We start from the raw sequence: 24,793 nt of genomic DNA on the forward strand, positions 1-24,793 counted from the left end.
TATAATAATGATTTTTCTGAAATATTATTCTATTTTTTAATTATTAATTTTCTATTATTTTTCATTGATTTTTCTCTAAAAAAAGCAGATTTTAATATAACAAAATTTTTAGAATTATTTATTAATTTATATTTTTTTAATTTTTTATTATTAAATACTATTAAATATTGTAATTTATATAAAACAATATCTTTTATATTAATATGGAATAATATAATATTAAATTTAAAATTTTTTCTTTTAAATTTATATATATTTAAATAATATAAATAACTTTGATTTTTACTATATAAAAATATATTATAATCATTTATTTTTTTAATTCTAATATCTTTCTATAATAATTTTATTTGTTTAAATTTTTTATTATTTATTTTTATAGGTTTCATATTTTTCATATTATAAAATTTTATAATATGATTCTTTTTTAATACCATAATTATTTTATTTTTAATTAATATAAACTAATTTATTTTTTTAGTAGAAATTCTTTTCTTTTTTATATTATTTAATTTTATTTTTATATTATTTTCTATATCATATAAAATTAATATTTGATTATTTTCATTTAAATTTATAATATGTAAATAATTATCTATTAATTCTACTCTATAATAATTTTTATTAAATTCTTTTATTAAATTCATATTATAATCATAAATTATATATTTTAAATTTAAATTTATTAAAAAATATTTATTAGAATTATATACTTTATATACATCACTTTCAAAATTTATTTCTTTTATAGAATTTAAATTATCATCATATAATATAAATTGATTTTTAGTAAAACAATATATATTATCATATTTTCTATATACAAATTTAATTTCTAATTTATTATTAAAATTTATTGTTTTTATAATATTAAAATCTAAATCATAAATAAAAATTGAATTATTTTTTAATATATATATTTCATTATTATAATATAAAAATATATTATTAATATTCTTAATAATTTTTTCTTTAATTAATTTAATATTTATATTATCATAATAAAAAGATTTATCTTCATATATTTTATAATAAAATATTTTTTTATTATGCTAAAAATCTCAATTTCATAATAAATAATCTAAATTATTATTTTTAAATATATTTCAATTTAATTTAAAATAATGTAATGTTTTTAATCTTTGTAATTTTTTTATTTTATTATTTAATAAATAAATTCCACCCGATATTTCAATATTTCCATAATAATAACCATAATTCTTTTCTGTTTGAAAATAATTTATAAAAAACATATTATTTGTTATATATAAAATTTTTATAGATTCATTTGGATATAGTAAAAATGTACCTAAAAACTAAAAATCTATATCTAATATATTAGTTCTATTCATATTAAAAGTACATAAAAAAAGTACATTAAAATATTTAAAAAATGCCTGTTTATTGCTTATTTTATAAAAATTTATAACATGAACAAATTTATAATACTCCTCAATATCAAAAGTTAACATTTGTTTAATATTATAAAGTTGTTCCTTAGTTAATAATTTATTTATTTTATCAGTGAAATCATATTTATAAACAATTTTTTTATAATCTGAATTTATAGAAAAAATATAAAAAAATTTTGGATCTAATATTATATAAAAATTATCAAAACAAAAATTATATATTCTTATATGATATAAACAATTAATATACTAATATCCACCATTTTTAATTAATTTCTATATAATATTTTTAAAAATATTTTCGCATTTAATAAAAAGACAATTTTCATAATCTACACTATATGATTGATATTCTTTATTTTCTTCTTCTAATAAAAATAAAAATGATTTTTGATTAATATCTAATAAAAAATAATTATCATATATATCTGCTTTTAAAACATGTTTAAATACTTTTACTGTTTTTTCTTTAATATCTAAACATATAAATTGTCTAGAAGTAGCATCATACACATCATTTTTTCAGAAAAATTTATTAATAAATATCTTTTATCAGGTGATATTTTATATTTTGGATAATAAGAAAATTGTATTGGTTCACTTGATATATACTCATATAAATTAAATGTTTTTATAATTTCGATTTTATTTATATTATTATTATACTCTAATATTAATAATTTACAATTTTTAAAAAAACATACTAAATAATCTCTTTCATATTTTAAAACACATATAAATTCTATAATATCATTTATTTTTATATCTTTAACTCTTATTAATCTTTTTATTTTGTCATATAAAAATACTATTTCATTAATATAAGCTAAAACAAGTGTTTTCTAATCTTTATAAAAAATTCCTATTGTATAATTTAAAATATTTGTTGAATTTTTATTATCCATATTATTTATTTTATCTATTTTTAAGGCTATATTCTAAAACATATTAATAATAATTTTATTTAAACACAGAAAATATTGATGATAATAATTATTCATCTCCAGTATTTATATATATATATTTTATTAAAAAAAAAAAACTAAAATTTAATTAATTATTGAAAAATAAATATTCTACCCCGTGCTCTCTTTGCATTTTAGAGTATACTCTATAAAATTCTTTTTTTATATCTTCTCATTGTATTAATGTAAGACTTCTAGCACAATTATCTTTATAATCATATGGATCTTCTATTATTAAACATACATCATCATATATATTTTCTTTAAATACAACTCCTCCGTCACTATAACTAAAATAATATTTTTCTATATCTATTAAACACATGAATCTAATAAAACAATAAAAATATTTCTAATTCACATAATGATTTTATTTTATTTTCTACACTTTTTTATAAAAGATAATAATAACATTATTCATGCAAATTGATTTAAATACCCTTCTTTTGAATTAGTTATATTTCTTAATTTTGTTCAATATTTTTATTATAAATATTAAATTTTTTTATTTTATTATTTAATAAATAAATTCCACCCGATATTTCAATATTTCCATAATAATAACCATAATTCTTTCTGTTTGAAAATAATTTATAAAAAACATATTATTTGTTATATATAAAATTTTTATAGATTCATTTGGATATAGTAAAAATGTACCTAAAAACTAAAAAATCTATATATTAGTTCTATTCATATTAAAAGTACATAAAAAAAGTACATTAAAATATTTAAAAATGCCTGTTTATTGCTTATTTTATAAAAATTTATAACATGAACAAATTTATAATACTCCTCAATATCAAAAGTTAACATTTGTTTAATATTATAAAGTTGTTCCTTAGTTAATAATTTATTTATTTTATCAGTGAAATCATATTTATAAACAATTTTTTATAATCTGAATTTATAGAAAAATATAAAAATTTTGGATCTAATATTATATAAAAAAATTATCAAAACAAAATTATATATTCTTATATGATATAAACAATTAATATACTAATATCCACCATTTTTTAATTAATTTCTATATAATATTTTTAAAAATATTTTCGCATTTAATAAAAAGACAATTTTCATAATCTACACTATATGATTGATATTCTTTATTTTCTTCTTCTAATAAAATAAAATGATTTTTGATTAATATCTAATAAAAATAATTATCATATATATCTGCTTTTAAAACATGTTTAAATACTTTTACTGTTTTTTCTTTAATATCTAAACATATAAATTGTCTAGAAGTAGCATCATACACATCATTTTCAAAGAAAAAATTTATTAATAAATATCTTTTATCAGGTGATATTTTATATTTTGGATAATAAGAAAATTGTATTGGTTCACTTGATATATACTCATATAAATTAAATGTTTTTATAATTTCGATTTTATTTATATTATTATTATTATACTCTAATATTAATAATTTACAATTTTTAAAAAAACATACTAAATAATCTCTTTCATATTTTAAAACACATATAAATTCTATAATATCATTTATTTTTATATCTTTAACTCTTATTAATCTTTTATTTTGTCATATAAAAAATACTATTTCATTAATATAAGCTAAAACAAGTGTTTTCTAATCTTTATAAAAAATTCCTATTGTATAATTTAAAATATTTGTTGAATTTTTATTATCCATATTATTTATTTTATCTATTTTTAAGGCTATATTCTAAAACATATTAATAATAATTTTATTTAAACACAGAAAATATTGATGATAATAATTATTCATCTCCAGTATTTATATATATAATTTTATTAAAAAAATAAAAAACTAAAATTTAATTAATTATTGAAAAATAAATATTCTACCCCGTGCTCTCTTTGCATTTTAGAGTATACTCTATAAAATTCTTTTTTTATATCTTCTCATTGTATTAATGTAAGACTTCTAGCACAATTATCTTTATAATCATATGGATCTTCTATTATTAAACATACATCATCATATATATTTTCTTTAAATACAACTCCTCCGTCACTATAACTAAAATAATATTTTTCTATATCTATTAAACACATGAATCTAATAAAACAATAAAATATTTCTAATTCACATAATGATTTTATTTTATTTTCTACACTTTTTATAAAAGATAATAATAACATTATTCATGCAAATTGATTTAAATACCCTTCTTTTGAATTAGTTATATTTCTTAATTTTGTTCAATATTTTATTATAAATATTAAATTTTTTATTTTATTATCTTTTATAATATTTTTTATTAATGTATTTTTCTTATCTGTATCTTCTGTATATAATTTAAATTGTATTAATCTATTATTTTTTCTATATAAATTAATAATAGGAATTCTAATACCTTTTATAAAATCTAATTTAAAATTTTCATTAGTTTTTAATATATTATATAATTTTTTTAAGTTTATATTTTTTACCGTTATATCTATATCAGAATCACTTGTTATTATTAATTTATATATATAAGATCCATGAGGAATAAATTCTACTACAGGTTCTATTTTTTTAACCATCTAATAAATTTCATTCAATTCATATTCTACTTCTTCATAAGGAAATGAAAAATTATTAATTATTTCCAATATTTTTTCATTTTCTATTTTTAAATATTTAGGAATATCAGTGGGTAATTTTATTTCCAATAAATTTATATTTTCTTTTTTTATTTCTACATCACATATATCTACATAATCTGGATATAATATTTTTTTATCTATATTATATAAAAATTCTTTATCATTAGCTAATCTAAGTAAATCATTATATATCTCATTATATTCTTCTTCCATTTTATTTTTATTAAACACAAAAAATAATTTATTTATATTTTATCGAATTGTAGATAGACTTGTTCAATCTAAATTATTAAATCGATATATTGATAAATTAAATGTATTTTTTATATATTCATTTAATTTATATATTTTTATTTGTCTTATTCTTGAATTTTTTCCATTATTTACATTTTGATTTATAATTATTTTAATAAAAGTAGATAACTCATTAATTTCAAAATTTATTCATCCACTTTTTGTTATTGATCATTTTCGTATTTTTTCATATAAATTATACTTATGATTTCCTATTTGTATAGATATATCATTTGGAGTATATGTAAGATCAATTTTCTATTGTATATGTATAATTATATTAGAAATAAATAAAGGAAAATTATACTAAATAAAAATAAAATGAGGTAAATAACCGTCTGATTCTCAATATGTATCTAATTTATTATCAAATAAATTATTTAAATTATGATACTTATTAAAACTTGATACTTTTCATAAACCAAAATTACTGATATCTATTATATTCATAAAATTTAAATTTTTTATGTATTATGTATTATTAAAATTAATTAAATTATCTAAGAATATTATTATATAAATTACCGGTTTCAATAATATTAGTTCTTTTTTTAATTAAAAATTGTTTATTTTTTTGTTTATTATTATTTGTTTTCTTAAATACTTTATACATACTAATCATTTCATTTTCTGTAAATATTGTTATTTCATCAGACATTTCTTTATTATTCGGAATACTCATCATACCATTAATTTTCTATTCATTTAATTCTGATTTAATTCTACTTACCGGATTTAAAAATTTAGAATTTCTAAACTATCAAAGCATAATAGTATTCATAGGATTAGAATGAGAAGTAACTAATTCTGGTATATTATATGGACTTCATGATATACCAGTTGTATTAGCAGATAATTCATATTGTGTAACAAGATGATTTCCTCATCCTATATATATTCTACTACAATTATTAGTATTACTATTACTAGAAAAAGAAAAATAATTTTTATCATATAAAGATCATTTTATATTATTATTTAAATTATATTTTGTATCTATTGTTTTAATTAGATTAGGAATATCTTTCTATATATAAGAATATTCATTAAATTTTCATATAGAAATAGAATTAATAGAACCAGAAATTAATCTATCACCTTTTTGATTTCATTCCATAGATAATACTTTATCATTACTATTATTTTTATAAATAGAAAATTCTTTATCACCCTATCTTATATCAAAATGTAAAATATTACCATTAATATCAGAGCATGATAAAAAATTTCAAGCAGTATTTCAAGTAGCATTATATAAATTTTTATTATTTATTTTAAAAAATTCATTATACTTTTCTATATCAAATATATTAAGATTACCATTATTAGTTAAATAAATTAGATCATTAAAGCTAGATTGATTATATTCTATTGTAGAAGAATTACATTTACATCATTTTAACATTTCTAAATTTTCATTATTATTAATATTAATGGGTAATTTCATTGTTTTACCTTGATTATCGGTAATATTTTTTCATCATAAATATATTTGATTATTAAGAATAATAGCTAACTAATTATTTGGATTTCATTCCATTATTTGATTATTAGTATTTAATAAAATACCAGGAGCATCTAAAGTTCTAATGGGATAATCAGAAAGTTGTCTTGATTTAACTTCTAGAGTAAAATTTTCCTATTTTGTAGTATTTTGTAATTCATCTAAATACATTATACCTCTTTCTCATTCAGGCATATTTACAAATTGTTTCTATCTACGTCTAGTTCTTGGACTAGTAATTTCTATAGTATCATTTAAATTATTTGGATTAGAAATATCACTAATATTAGTACTAGTAGCTGTATCAGTATACTAAATACTTTTTGTTATATCAATTATTTTTCTTCTTTTATTTAAATTATCTTTAGTATTATAAGAATTATTTTTTAGATTATTTCACATTAATTTTATTTTTGTGTAAAAATATTTAATTATGTTTGCATCATGAAATAATTAATAAAAATAATAAAAATGTAAATATAAGAAACGCTATTATTAATATTGTGCAATATATTATTTTTTGATTATTTGTAAGTGGGATATTATTATTGAAATTATCTTCATAAAATATATAATGTACAAAATTAGATTCTTTATCATTATCAAATAAAGGATCTATATCTGAAGAATAATCGCTTCATTTAGATTGAGATAAACTTATATTTGTTTTTGAAGATTTAGAATGAATTGTAGATTTCGCAAAACTTTTATTTATTTGAACATAATTTTGGGATATAGTATCATCAGGAATATCATTAATAAATCATATTTGTTCATTTTCTTTAATACATAATAATGTGGAAGGAAGTGTTATTTTTGTAGTATCTTTAGTTGATATTTGATAGGTATTAAATAAAGTTGAATAATATTTTATAAGTTCTGGTAGAAAATTTATAATATATGTTTTTTGATAATAAACATAATCTTTTACAAACTTATGATAGTTACTATTTAATAATATATTTTCTTTTAGTAAATTTAAATTTTGAATTTTATCAGAACAAATACTATTAAATTTATGGTTATAAAAAATATAATTGTTAATTATTTGATATATCGAACTTAATTCATTTATAGTAACCTAACATTTAATATATAATTCATGATATAAATCCTTATGATTATCTATATGAATTAAATGTTTATGTAGTAATGTTTTATATATTAAATTTATATATTTTTTATAAAATATAAGATTAAAATAAAGAAAATTTGTTTTTATATCTTTAATTTCTTTAGAATTACTATTCTATTGTTTCTTATTATTATATATTTGATATAAGTATCTATAAAAATTATTAAAAATAGTATATTTCGTTTTAATTAAATTTATTACATCATCAGGATTTTTCTTTATATCTGAAAAGAACTAACGAATAAATTTATATTGATTTATTATTAAAAGTTTATTAGAATTGTTTTCATCATTTTTTAATAAGACATCGATATTATTCATTCACTTTTCTAATAATAAACTATATATATCTAAAATTTCTAAAATATTTTTTTTATCTAAAATTATATTATGATATATTATTAAAAAAAATTTCTTATCTGTTTTACTTCAATATTTATTTATTATTTCTAAAAAATTAAGATATCCTAGATAATATTTTTGATTCTATTCTAAATCTTCTTTGATTAATTTAATTAATTTTAATTCAAATAATAATTGTTTATTTGCAGAAAGTACAGGTAATAATAATAAGAAGAAATACATTATTTTTTTATGTAATAGTAATTTATTCCGTAATTAAAATTTTTAAATTTAAGAAAATATTTATATATTTAGTATATAAAAAATATGAATTCATTTTTTTCTACAGGAGCAGGAGAAAAAATAGAAATATCAAAAAATTCAATAGAAAAATCATAGAATATTCTTGATATGTCAGTAACATTAGATATTGATGTTTTACCACATCAAAATATAGAAAAAAATAAAATAAAGAATAATAAAATAAAAGAAGAGTATAAAAAGGTTGAAGAATTATCACCTATTAGAAAAGAAAAAAAGATAAAAGATAATATATTAAATTATAAATTAAATATTGAAAAAATATCAAAATTTTAGTTTATTACAAGTAGAATAATAGAATATGATGATGAAATATATTGAAAAAAATTTGAATTCAATTATATAATAGATTATTTTATAAATATATATAAATCAATACATATATAGAGAGAATGAATAATACATCATATAAAAATGATAGTATGAAAATTTTCTGCATATCAATAGACATTTCCTGAATTTTTTAATAATAAATTAATAAATAGAAAAAATATTATTTATGAATTAACAAGAAGAGTTAATAGAGAGTTAATAGATTTAGAATATAGTAGTATTAAATAGGTATTATAGATTGAAAAAGAATCATGAATTATATTTATTGTATTTATATAGAAAATAATAAGTGATAATTGATATATAGTAAGTGATGGTTGATATTTTATTAATTTATATATTGTAAAAAATGAAAATACTAAAATAAATTTAAAAATAGGAGATAAGATTAAAATAAGTAATACTATTATAAAATCTAAAAATGGAAAATTTGAAGGTATTAATCCAACTGAATTGAATGAAAAAATATATTTTGAATGTAATTTTTATAATATAAAGAGGGGAAAATGAGATGCAAAATTAGGATTTTAGAAATATAATTATTTTATAGTAGTAATGAATAATGATATATTAAATTATAACTTTATTATTTCATCAATATCTATTATTGTAATGTCAATATCAATACCTGTATATTATTTATTAGAAAAAGATACAAATAAAACAATATAGGTATCAAAAGGATTTATTGATAATATAATACATAAAGAAGAATAGTAGAAATATGTATTAAAATTTATAATATATAAATTAAATTTTTTAGATTATTATAATAGAAATTTTTATAATACAATAAATATATATGTTAAATAGGAAGAGGAATTTAATGAAATATTTAAAATAGGAAATAATATAATAGCATATAATATAGAAGTAAAAAATAATAAATTAAATCATATATATAAAACTAAATATAAAATTAATAAGACTATAGAAAAGATTAATATAAATGGAAATGAAATTACATTTAATAAAATATTTAATATTAATTAGATAAAGAATATACCTAATAATATATTTATGATGTTATAGAATATATATTTAATAGTACTTGAAGTAATTAAAACAGAAAATGAAATAATAATATTTTTATGTTAGTTTAATTGTGATTATATAATTAGATTAAATATAATATAGTTACCAAATATAATAATTATTAATAATGCAATAAATATAAAAAAATTATAGGTATTAAATCTTAAAAATATTTAGTTAATTAATATAGATGAAAAATATAAAATAATAAATGTTAAAGCATGTATAACAACGGTAATAAATTTTAAAAATAATGAAATATTTGAAAAATTAATAAAAACTAATTTTTTTTAGATATTTTATAATACTATATTATATAAATTATATTCTATAATAAAAAATTATTATTTTAATATATAGAAAATTAATTTTTATATGAGTAGAATTATAATAATATCTAGAAATTAGATTTAGATAAATTAGGATAAAATAAATATAGATGAATTTTTTTTATTAAATAATTTAAAATTAATAAAGGATAATGATAATAGCAATAATGATAATATAGAAATAGAAAATTGAATAAAAGAAATAGAAAATAATAATATAATATCTGAAAAAAGAATAAAATTATTAAATAAGGAAATATATGATTAGATATTATGATATATTATTATATTAAATAATGATATTAATGATATTTGTATAGTAAATAATATTGAAGAAGATATATATTTATAGTATGCTTCTAAAATTAATTAATTTTATTTTTTTATAAATTTAAATTATATTATAAAATATATAAAATAAAAAAATTAATATAAATTATACTTAATTATAATATCATTTTTGATTTTTTAATTTTATTATTATATAAATAATAAAATATTAAAAGTAAAATTAAGATAATAAAAAAAATATATATGATTATAATTTTTCAAATTTCTTTTTTATTTTCTTTATATTTTTTTAATATCTATTTTAATAAAAATATTATTTTACTATAGTACTACAATATAATTTTATTTTCGAAATTTATCTAATTATCTGTTTCTACTATATAAAATATTAAAGTATTAATTTTAGTTATTTTGTTTTTTATATATTCATTATCTTCTTGGTAATTATTTAATATATTCTATAATTCATTGACATTTTGTATAATCTAATCTTTATTTGAAAAATTTTTTATATTATTATAATTTTTATAATATTTATTAAAGACATTTATTATAGGATTTTCAAATTTTTCTATTTTATTATAAAATTCTTTATTTAAAATATCTTTAGATAATTTATTAAATGCTATGGCAACATTATTAAAACAATGCATATTTTTTATACATATTTTTTTACAATCTAATAATTTCTTTTTAAAGTTTTCTAAAGTTTTTTTATCAGATTTTGACTTAAAATAGTCCAATAATAAAATATTGTTTTTTGAATTATCAATAGGATAATATAAATTTTTATTTAATATATTTAATATATAATCTATTACTTTTTTACATTTTTTACTAAATATACAACTAATATATCTATTGAATATATTATTAATTAAAACTATTTTTTCATAAATTATAGTATCTTTATTTTCATTTATAATGAAATATTTTTTAATTTTATTAAAAATCAATTTTAATTCGTTTTTAATTTTATTTATTTTTTTATTATCAGGAAATTTATTATATATTATTTCAGAATCTATGTCTAAAAATTTTTTTGATATATCATTTCCTATTTGATTTAATGTTTTATCTTCTATATTTTTAAATATTAATAATTTCTTTGATTTTCAAAATATATTTTTAAAATATATATTTAATTGAATAAATTTTCATGAACCTATTGACCATCAAAAAATAATATCTTTATTTCACCAATGATTTTTATTATTTCAATTAACAAACATACTAAAATAATTATAAATAGGAATTATTATAGAATCTTTAATCTAAATTTTATTCTTTGTTATTTCACTTATCATATTAAATATCTTTATATTTTTATATTTTAAATCATTATTTTTTATATTTATGATATGTTGTATTATTTTATTAAATATTTTTATATTATTTTTATATAATTTATATGTAGAAAAACTATTAATAAAATTATAATATTCTTCTCATATAATTTTTATTTTATTTAAATCTTCATTTTCTATATTATCCAATATTTTATTATTTATTTCATTTATTTCTTTAATAATATCTTTATTATATTTATTAACTAATCAAATTTGTATAGAATTTAATAAAATATCGATTTTTTTATGTTTTTCACATATTATAAAAAAATATATATTAAAAATAAAAAAATATTTAAATAATCATATTTTCATTTTTAACTTATAAAAAATAAAAATAAAAAAATATTTTTTTATTATTAAAAATAAAAATAAAAATAAAAAAATTATAATTTTTTTTAATTATATAAAGTTATTATATAATTGTTATTATATAGTGTTATTTTTTAAATATATTTATTTATTTTAATTTAATTATTTTATAAATATTTCTATGATTTTTATTTGAATCTGAATTTAATTTATTTTTATTTTGTTTTAAAATAAAATATTAGAAAATATAAAATATAAAAATTAATACATTTCTTTATATCATAATGATTTTTATAATTTTTTTCATTATTTTTCTTTTAATCTATCTTTAATAAATTTATCTCATTCTTCTTCTTCATATCTATTTATTTCATTTATTCTCATTTTTTTAGCAAATATTTTTATTTTCTATAAATTTTCCTTATCAGCCTATTTTCTTGTATTTTTTAATCTATTTTCTTTTTTTGGTATTTTATCTTCTATCAATTTTACATATTTATATTCTTTATAATTCATATTTCTTTTTTCTGATAAACATATGATTATATTTACTAAAGAAAAAATTATTAACATTTAAAACTAAAAAATAATTTTATTTATAATAATCAAAAAATATTTTTTATCATTATTTTAATTAATTGTTTCAACTTCTTAGTTAAATATAATTATTTCTTCTTTAATAGATTATTTTTAGAATTTTTTAAAGAAATCTATATTTTATTTTTTTATTTATTAATAAATAAATTTTATTAATTAAATTATAATTTGTTTTAATTAATCACTTACTTCCTATTCTTCTTAAAGTATATAATCTATTTAAATTATTTATTTATATATATATATATTCATTTAATAGTTTTTTGAAAATAATTTCTTTATAATTTACTGTATTATTTTTTTATTATTTCATTTTTAGTCATAATTTATTTACATTCTTTAATATATATATTAATCATATTTTTATTTCTGTATTATTTTTAATTATTAATTTTATATCATTAATATTAAATAAAAATAAATCCATCATTTTAATTTAATCGTAATTTTTTGTGTTTTATTTATAAAAATGAAAATGTTTTTAATTATAATATTTAGTATTATAACTATAAAAAACAAAGTAAATAAGAAAAAAATAATAGAATTTTAGAAAAAAATCGATGATTGAGTAAAAAATGATCCAGAACATAATGATATAATTAAAAAATTAGATATGATAAGATATAATATTATAAACAACAATACATAGATTTTAGAATCAATAGATAATTTAATATTAAATATTAAAGAATTAATAAAAGAATTATCAAAATACACTATATTTAAAGCATATGATTCTAATATTCATAAATTATTAAAAACAATAGAATTTTTTAAAAAAACTTTTGAAAAATCTAATGAACTTGATTTAGATATAGAAATAACTTATAATATTTATAAAATATATATTAATATAAAAAGCATTCAAGAATTAATTTTAAATTCTAGTAAAAATTTATGAAATATATTAGATCCATATAGTCGTTTATTAAATTGAATAGATGAAAATCATTATGTAAATATATATAGTATTAAAAATAATAACATAAATGAAAATAGATTAAATTTATGAATTTTAAAAGGATTATTAGAAGAAATAAAAAAAGATATAGATGATAATTTTAAAAATGTTTATATAATGAAAGAATATGGTTCATATAAAATGATGTTAATTGATGTTAATGGTTTAAATGCAATTTTTTCTAATATAAAACAAAAAATTAAATTAACAATTTTAAAAACAAACTCTTTAAAAAATAATTTAATTAATGATGATATTAATACAAATTTAAATGATCTTAAAAGACATATAAATAAATTAATCCCTTATTTTAGTATAGTTAATAAAAACGAAGAATCATTTGTTTATGAAAAAATAAACTTAATAAGTATATTATCAAATAATATATTAAAATGAGAAAATATGTTTCAAAATAAAACAGATATAAACAAAAAAGATTATCATTAGATAATAAATTTTTTATTAGATATATTTGAAAAAGATATATATTTTCCTATATATAATGATAATAAAAATAAAAAAACCTTTTTAGAATATTTAGAAGAAATAACAAATTATAAATTTAAAAGTTATGTTGAAATATTAAAAGAGATTTTAAAACAAGATAATTGCGACGAAAATATAATAAATCAAAATCAAAATTTATTGTTATCAAAATTTTCATATAATGATATGAACGATATAAATATAATAATTGAAAAAAATAGATCATCAACTTTATCTAAACTTAATAAAATAATCAGTAATTAGTTACAAGAATTGGTTGAAATATTTAATAAAGATATATTTCAAAATTTATTAAAAGATGAAAATATAATAAAAAAATCAGTAGAAAACCTATAGAATATATATAATAACAGTGGAATAGTCATAGAAGAAGATACTAATGAAGAAGTAATAAAACAATTTAATAGATCTTATAAAGAAGGATTACTAATAATAGATTAGATATTGAATCCAAAAGATCCTGATAGAGATAATGAATTTAATAAAATTACATATATGAGAATTAAAACTTTACACGATGAAATAATAAAATATAAAATAGATTTAGATAGTACTTATATTTCAAGATCTAAAAATATAAAAATTATTATATTAATAATTTTATTAGTATTTATTTTAATTAGTATGTATATAATTCTTTATAAAAAACGAAATACCAATTTTACTATAATAAATATTAAAGGACAATAATTTTTAATTTTTTCTCAATTTTATATTTCTACTTTTCAACTATTTTTAGATTATATAGTATAATAGTATAAAATCTAATATAAAATAATTATAGATATGTAGTAACAATAAATTTATATCTATATTTATTATTCTATTAATTAACAATAATATTTGTATTTTCAATTATAAAGTTATATTTAAGATATATTAGTATTATAGAATATATCAATTAATATAGATAAGCATTGTTATATATATTTGATATCTTAACAATAAAAATTTATTCAATAGTGTAAATATTTTAGAATAAATTAAAAAAAGATGAATAAAAAAATGAAGATGGAATTTGTAAGTATCATATATTTTATTATAATAATTTTTTTTAAAAATATTTAAAAATTAATTTTAATTATTAAATAATATATTTAATATCGTAGTAAAATTATAGTTATCACTTCCATAAAATAAATCAATATCTTGATATCAAGATTTATATTTTTCTATTATATCTCTATATTCTTCTATTTTTATATCAGATAAAATTTTTATTAAATTATAAAAAATATCATTTAAATTATAATATGTATCTATTCTATTTAAACAACAAATTAATTTATTTTTTTCATCAAATAAATCAATACCTTCTAAAAATAATTCTGTAGTAGAATCTAAATAAATATATTTTTTTAATAAATTGTTATATATTTTATTATCTTTAGTTAAATTATATTTTTTATATAAATAAATAAAATAATGTATCTAATAATAATCTAAATTTTCTATATTTAAATTATTTAAAAAACATATAATATTATTATAATTTAAATTTTTATTTGTTTCATTATAAAAAATATGATATAAAATCTAATGATTTAATAAATATTTTCATTTTAATTCTATCTTATTATTGTTTATTAAATTATATTTAAATTTTAATAAATCTTTATAAATCAATAATTCTTCATCTTTGACTTTATCTATTTGATTATCATATATTTCATTCTAAATAAAATTAACAAATCAATATACTACTAAAAATTCCTAAAAATAAATAAAATTTGCTTTTCTTAAATGATAAATAATTTTTATAAAATATTCATATTTATAATTATTTTTATCAATAAGTTTCTATAAAAATATATATAATAAATGATTAAAATAATATTTCTATATTGATTTTAATTTATATATTTTTTTTGGGTATAAATAATATAAAACATAATATAATCTATCATTTAAAGAATAATTATTAAGTGTTTTTATAATGTTTTTTACAAAATATTTATTTTTCTTATATTTTTTATTTTTTTTCTTATCCTTATCCATATAGAAACACAAATAAAAATAAAAAATATTTAATTACTACTATATATTTTTAACATATCATTTTTGTCCTTCTTTATATTCATACTAACTAACTCCATATCATTCAGCCATTAATCTATCATTTTCTATATCCACATTGTCCAATTCCGCATTATTTAAATCATTCTTAAGATTAAACATACCATTGTACTTAACTCCATCTACTAAAATAGCATTATGTAATGTAGAAACAATAGCTAACTATTTAATAGAAATATTCGCATTTTTTAAATTACTATTCTATAAATTTGCATATCTTAAATTAACATTCGATAAATCTGAATTCTAAAAGTCATAATTTTCAAGTGATGCCATTTCTCAATTAGCATATAATAAATTCTAATTCTCAAATATATTTAATGGTGCATTATACTCTTTTAAATTCTATAAAGCTAATAATGCTATTGTATTATTTTTATTTATTGCATTTATTTTATTAATTTCTATCTATCTCTAATTATGAATTTTATCTTTAATCTTATTAAAAATAAAATATATTAAGATAAATCCTAATATATCTAAAATTAATCTTTTTATTAATATATTCCATTCTAATTTAAATATTGGTACTAAAAATATTCCAAATATTATTGAATAAATAAAAAATTCTATATCCATTGGTATTTTCTTATAATTATTTATCATTTTATTGATTTTGTTATTATTTTTAATTTTCATATTTATTTTAATATAATTTAATGTTTAGTTTTTTCATTTTTACATAAAGAAGAAATAATAAAAAAGAAATAAAATGATATCAGAAATAACATCTATAAGAAATGATTAGAATATACAAACAGATTATAGAAGATTATTAAATAGAAATATTATTAATGGCGCTTTAAATACAATGACTGAAAAAAATAAAATATCTAAAATATTATTATCATTCATATTTTTTATTAAATTAATTCCAATCTCCCTATGTCTTTATTCAATAACAAAATATCATTATCATTATCAATTTTTAGATAACGGTGAAGTTATTTGTTTAATTTATTTTATATATGTATTTTTACATATGATAAAACTTATTTTATTATTCATTAAATCAAATAAATATCTTTCTATGTTATTTTTATTATCTATAACAAATTTAATATTATTTTTTTTAAATATTTTATATATCATAGAAACTCATAACTGATTATTATCAGATATATTTTTATATTTAACATTTTTATTAATACAAATAAATCAAACAATATCTATTATAATAATATTTTGTTCATATTTTGTTTTTGTATTCTAGTTCTTCACAACATATACAAAAAAACAAAGAATTAATAATGCATTAAAAAGATTTAAGACAATAAATAAAAATGATTTTAATTGTATAATATGTTATGATGAAAATAATAAATTAAAAATTAAAAAATTATGATGCGGTCATGAATTACATGAAAAATGTATATTAAAATGATTATTAAAAAAGAATTCATGTCCTTTATGTAGAAATACTATATATGAACCTTCACCGCCTAAAACATATTTTGAAACTTTAATATTGCAAATTTTTTTATAAATATTAATTTTATAATTAATTTTTATTTTACATAAAAATTTAATATTACTAGCAATCACATAAAATTAAAATATTTACAAATATGTAGTATAAAAGAGAAAAAATATATTATGAAGGAATTTCTGGATCAAAAATCTATACAGTTAGGTTAGTTCCAAATACTAATTATAATATATGTGTTGTATTTTTTCATGGATATAATAGTAAAACATACGAATATTTAGAAACAAATGTTCATTTATATTTTCTTAATCAAAACATATCAATAATATTTATGGATAATGAAGGTTTTGGTAAAAGTGGTGGTAACCCATATTTAATAAATAATTATAAATAGCCCGCGGTAGATTATATGAATTTTTTATATACTATTGAAGATGAAAATTATAAAAAAAGTAAAAAATATATTATTGGATTTTCATTAGGTTGTTCTATTTCATATCAAGCATTTTTAATTAATAATTCATATTTTTCTGGTATTATATATCTATGTCCATTTTTAAGTTTAAATAATAAAATAGTTGTAGAAAAATGAAAAGAAATATTAATATTTTTCATGCATTTATTTAGATTAAGATTTGTTATATCAAGAGAAATAATAAAAGATGCAGACTGATCTTGTGATAAATTGATAAATGAAAAATTAAAAGATATAAATTTAGGAAAAAAATTATTTTCTTTTAGATCTATAACAATTATGAATATAAAAAAATTAATAAAATAGTTAATAAATTTAAATAAATTAAAAATACCAATTTTAATAATACAAACTTTACATGATCCTGTATGTAATATAAATACCACAATGAATTGATATAATAAATTAAATGCTCCAAATAAAACATGTAATTTTATAAAATGTTCATGTCATAATATTTTATTCTGTTCTAAAAGAGAATATGTATTTAAAAAAATATTTGATTGATTAAATAATGTCTAATTTTTTTATAAAATAAAATACACAAAAATGCAAATAAAAAATATATTAACTAAAGTATCTAAATATAATAAAATGACAATATTAAATTATTTAGAAAAAATATATAATATAAAATATAATTATATTAATAAATATTTAATAATGCCAACTACATTAAAAAAATTACATATAAAAAAAATTAAAGAAAATTATTCATTTTGTAGTAAAATAGATGGAATAAGATATATGTTAATTTGTTTTTGTAATGATATATATTTATTAGGTAGAGATAATATATATAAACTTAATGAAAAAATAAATTTTAAAAATAATACCATATTAGATGGTGAAATAATTTTTATTGAAAATAAATATTATTATTTTATATTTGATATAATAAATTATGAAGAATATATTTTTATTAATAAACCTTTATTTAATAGATTAGAAATCTGAAATATTATAAAATCTGAATTATAGAATAATGAAAATATTTCATTTATACTTATGAATTATTATTCTACTATAGAATTTGAAAAAATAATAAATCAAAAATTAATTAAAAATAATAAAAATAATTATATTTGAAAAGAAAATAATATATCTTATCTTATAGATGGATTTATATTTTTAAATAATAAAATAGATTTTAATGAAAAAATAAAACAAATTTTTTAAAATGAAAATTTATTCATACTATAGATTTAAAATTGTGAATTTCAGATATTGAAAATTTTAATAATGAATTTTATTTATATAGTATATACAATAATATAGATATTGAAATATTTCAATATAATTTTAATAAAAATGATAAAAAAATAATAAAAAATATATCAGAATCATATGTCATATTAGAATTAATTTATATTAAATCTAAATGACAGATATTAAAAATAAGAAAAGATAAAAAACACCCTAATTCTATTAAAACAGTATTTAATATTTTAAATTCAATTTTAGAAAATTTAAATTTTAGAAAATTATTAAAATTATTAAATAAATAAATTTTATTATTTTAAATAAAAATATAATTTAATTAATCGAATAAATCCATTCCAAATTCTTCATCTTCAGATTCTTCTTTCTTCTCTTCTTTTTTTTCTTCTACTACATCTTTTTTTTCACTTGTCTACTACTATACCTATGTTGATGTTATATTAGATGTTAATAATGAATTGATATCAACTTTTTTAACTGTCTAACAAAATAATTTGATTAAATATGGCTACATATTATAATTAATTGATTTTAATATTTTCTATATTAATATTTCTGTTATCTCTAATTTACTATCATGTAAAATTAATGCTGTCTAAACTAATATTTTTTTATCTTGAGTTAACATTTTCTTATATTTGATATTTTTAAATTTATTATTTTATATTTGTGTTATAAAAATAAAAAAATGTTTAATGAATGAAATGAATATATTTTAATAATTGATAATATAAATAATATTATTAATGAAATAAAAAATGATATAAATACAGAAAATAGTTTAAAAAATACAAATTCATTATTAAATAAAATAAAAAATAATAAATTAGATTATAATAATGAATCAGATATAAAAAATATATTAAAATTAAATTTAAACTATTATAAAGAAGAATTAATACATTTAATTGATATTAATGATAATTTAAATTCATTTCCAATTCTTTCATATATTATTACTAAAAAATTTGATGAAGAATTTATATTATAGTTTAAAAAAATTCTTACTAATCCTATTAAAACATTAGAAAATATTGATAAAATAAATAAAAATTATAAAATTATATCTATATTAATATTTTATAAATTATTAGATGATATTATAATAACAAATATATTACAATATATACAAAAACAATATAAAAAAATTAAAAAATTATTTATATATGATATTTTATTGAATTTTATTTAGTATAATTCACATTTTATATTTAATATACCTAATAATAATTCTAAATCAGAAAATTATATTAAAAATAAAGAAATTTTATATTATTTTATATCAAACTTATATAATTTAAAAGAAAAAATACATAAAAAAATTATTGAAAAAATAGATAAAAATGAAAGCGATACTAATAAAGAAATATCTTATCAAAATAAAATATTAATATATTGAACTAAAATAAAATAGAAAATAGATATATCAGAATTTAATATAGAAAAAATATAGAAAGAAAAAAATATAAATTATACTAATTATAAAAATATTATATTAAAAAATTTAAATATTGGAAATAAAAACTTAATAGATATAGAAATATTAATAAATAAAATATTATATATAGAAAATATTGAAAAATTAGATAATGAATTTATTCCATATTTATTCATATATAATATAGATGTAATATATCAATTTATAGATAAAATATTAAATATAAAATATATAAAAACTTTAAATATTGAATTTGTAATAAGAATAATAAAAACTTTAGAATTATTGATAAATTCTCAAGATTTTACATATAAATATAAAGATATATATATGCAAAAATTTATTAAACAAAATTCAAATAAATCTAATATATAGATAAGAATATTTACATTGGATATATTATATTACTTATTTATTTATAATTTAAATGTAAATTAGAAAGATATATATAATATATTAAATATTTTATTAAAAGAACCCATGAGTAATAATTTAGAATTATTATATAAATTTTTAATAAAATGTAATAAAGATTTAAAAAATATTGATAAAGAATATTATTTAAATTTTTTAAATTTTATTAATAAAACAATAAAACATGATTATACAATAGATATTCATTATAAAAATATTTTAATAACATTTTTTCATTATGAATTTATTGAATTAAAAGAATATGAAAATTATATTTATGAAAAAGATGAAAATTTAAATAAATTTTGATTTTCATTAAGTAAGAAAAGTTTAAATAGTTATTTAAAAAAAATATTATAGAAAGATAATAATTTAGAAAAATCTGTAGATATTCTTACTAATTGCTATAAAGATATAAATTATTTATCTACTATACATATAGCTAATACTTTATATTTATTAAAATTAAATAATAATGTTATTATTACAAAAAATGTAAATTTAATAGTTAATAATATTATAAATACTATATTAAATCATGAAAATATAAATTCACAATAGAAAATTACATTATCAAAATATTTTTCACATTTTCTTTAGTTTAAATTAATTGATATAAATTAGTTTATTGTTGTTATTAAAAATTTTTTAAATATTAATAATTTGAAAAATTATAATGATATTTTATTAAATATAAAATGTATTTTAGTCATATTTACTTCACAAAATAAATAGTTAGAATTAAATAATAATAAAAATATTTTTGATATACTATTAGATATATAGAATATATGTATTAAATTTAATATATATGAAAAAGATATAGAAATGAAAACATTATATAATTCTATTATTTATAAAATATATCATAAAAAGAAAATAAAAGACGTATTTTTCTTTAATAAAAATATAGATAATAAATTTAAAGATTTAAAAATAAATAATAACGATAAAGAAAAAAAGAAAAAAAATAATTCAGAATTTGAAAAACAATTTAAAGAATTATTAAATGAATATGATAATGTTAAACTATATAATAACATAAAAACAAAACCATATAATAATGAACAAATAACTCTAAATAATGGAATGAATTTATTAATAAATAAAAAATAATTAATTAAGAATATTTTAAAAATTTAAATAATTAAATTTTAAACAAAAAAATCTGATGATACGGACAGGATTCGCACCTGCGCGGATTTCTCCAATAGCTTTCTAAACTATCGCCTTAACTACTCAGCCACCGTACCATATAAAAACATATTAAAAAAATATTTCTAAATTATATTTTTATCATGAATTAGACTACAAATCAATTTATAATATCTAATGATACTACTGAACAAAATGATTCTGAACAAAATATTATACTACAATTTAAAGAATTTATTAAAACATATCAAATCAATACAATATTTTTATATAAAAATCAATTATTAATAAATTATCAATAGAATGAACATAAACTTAAAATAAGTTATAATCATTTATTAAATTATTCGGAATATTTAGCTTCACTTATTAAATCAGATCCAAATAAATATATTCCATTATTAGAAATCTCTTCTATTCAAATATTAAATTCAATACATCCTATACCAGATAATCATTCAATACATATATAGATAATAGATTATTCTACTATTTTATCTATTAGAAATTTAAATTCTCAAAATATAAATCAATTAATATCTGTTACAGGTATAATAACTGGATCTTCTAAAATATTAAGTAAAAGTATTTTAACAACATTCATATGTAATAATTGTAAAAATAAATTAATATTAAATACAAGTGATAAAACAAATATACCAAGAACTTGTCCATATTATAATTCAGAAACAATGGATAAAAAATGTCCATTAGATCCATTTATTATTATACCAGATGAATGTACATACTTAGATGTACAATATCTTAAATTACAAGAATTACCAGAATCAACACCTTCAGGAGAAATACCAAGAAATATATCTATACAAATAGATAAAACATTTATTAATAAATTTAAAGCAGGAACTAGAGTTAATATTATTGGTATTTATAATATATCACATCAAGATTTAAAAGAATCATATAAAATTCCTTATATAAAAACATTAGGTATAGATAAATATGTAGATATTCCCAATCTTAATAATTCTATATATACAATAGATAATTTTAAAGAATTAAGTAATAATAAAAATATTTATGAATTAATATACAAAAGTATTGCTCCTTCTATATATGGTCATGAAGATATTAAAAAATCATTAGCTTGTATGCTATTTGGTGGTACTGTAAGAATATTACCTGATAATATAAGATTAAGAGGAGATATAAATATATTACTATTAGGAGATCCTTCTGTTGCTAAATCATAGTTTTTAAAATTTATTGAAAAAATTTCTCCTATTTGTATATATACTTCAGGTAAAGGATCAAGTGCTGCTGGTTTAACAGCTTCTGTTATACGTGATAGAAATAGTGGAGACTATTATTTAGAAGGTGGTGCTATGGTATTAGCAGATAAAGGTATAGTATGTATTGATGAATTTGATAAAATGAGAGATCAAGATAGAGTTGCTATACATGAAGCAATGGAACAACAAACTATTTCAATAGCTAAAGCTGGTATTACTACTGTATTAAATAGTAGAACTAGTGTATTAGCAGCTGCTAATCCCGTATTTGGTAGATTTGATAATACTAAAAATGCTGATGAAAATATAGAATTTCAAAGTACTATATTAAGTAGATTTGATCTAATATTTATAATAATAGATAAATATAATCAAAAAAAAGATCAAAAATTAGCAAAACATATTGTAGATATACATACAGCACATAATAAATCTAATTAGAAAAATGAATTTATTAGTACAGAATTATTGAGTAAATATATAGAATTTTGTAAAAATACATGTTTTCCTACATTAAGTAAAGAATCTGCTGAATACATACAAAATGAATATATTCAATTAAGAGAAAAAACAAATAAAAATAAAAGTACTATTATACCTATTACAATAAGACAATTATAGGCTATGATAAGATTAAGTGAAGCATTAGCTAAAATGGAATTACAAGAAATTGTTAATATAAAACATGCTAGAGAAGCTGTTAGATTATTTAAAAGAGCTACTATAAAAGCTACATAGTTTAATAATAGTGAAATTGTAGTAAAAGATAAAAAATTAATAAGAGAAATAGAAGAAAAAATAAAAAATAGATTAACTATAAATAAAAATATATTAACTAATAAATTATTATAGGAATTAATTGAAGAAGGAAATGATCAAGAATTAATAAAATTGACTTTAAATATAATGGAACAAAGAGAAGAAATAGAATATAAATTAAATAAAAGAGTAATATATAGAATAAAATAATTAATTATTAAAAATTTAATTTAAATTTAATAACACAAAATATGCAAAATTTTTTAACAAAAATTACAAATATAATAAAAGGAGATAATATTT

General features: G+C 14.6%; 1 protein-coding gene across 1 annotated transcript; it reads left to right on the forward strand.

The window, feature by feature from the left end:
- Positions 1–22,951: 22,951 nt before the first annotated feature.
- LOC125290206 (DNA replication licensing factor MCM5-like) lies at positions 22,952–24,469 on the forward strand (the record flags this gene model as incomplete). The annotated part of the gene is given in 1 exon segment (XM_048237129.1): positions 22,952–24,469. A coding segment is annotated over 1 exon segment (1,518 nt), but the record flags the coding sequence as incomplete, so codon positions are not given.
- Positions 24,470–24,793: the final 324 nt, after the last annotated feature.

Source organism: Alosa alosa, unplaced genomic scaffold (assembly GCF_017589495.1).
Source record: "Alosa alosa isolate M-15738 ecotype Scorff River unplaced genomic scaffold, AALO_Geno_1.1 AALO_1.0_unplaced_2, whole genome shotgun sequence".
NCBI lineage: Eukaryota > Metazoa > Chordata > Actinopteri > Clupeiformes > Clupeidae > Alosa > Alosa alosa.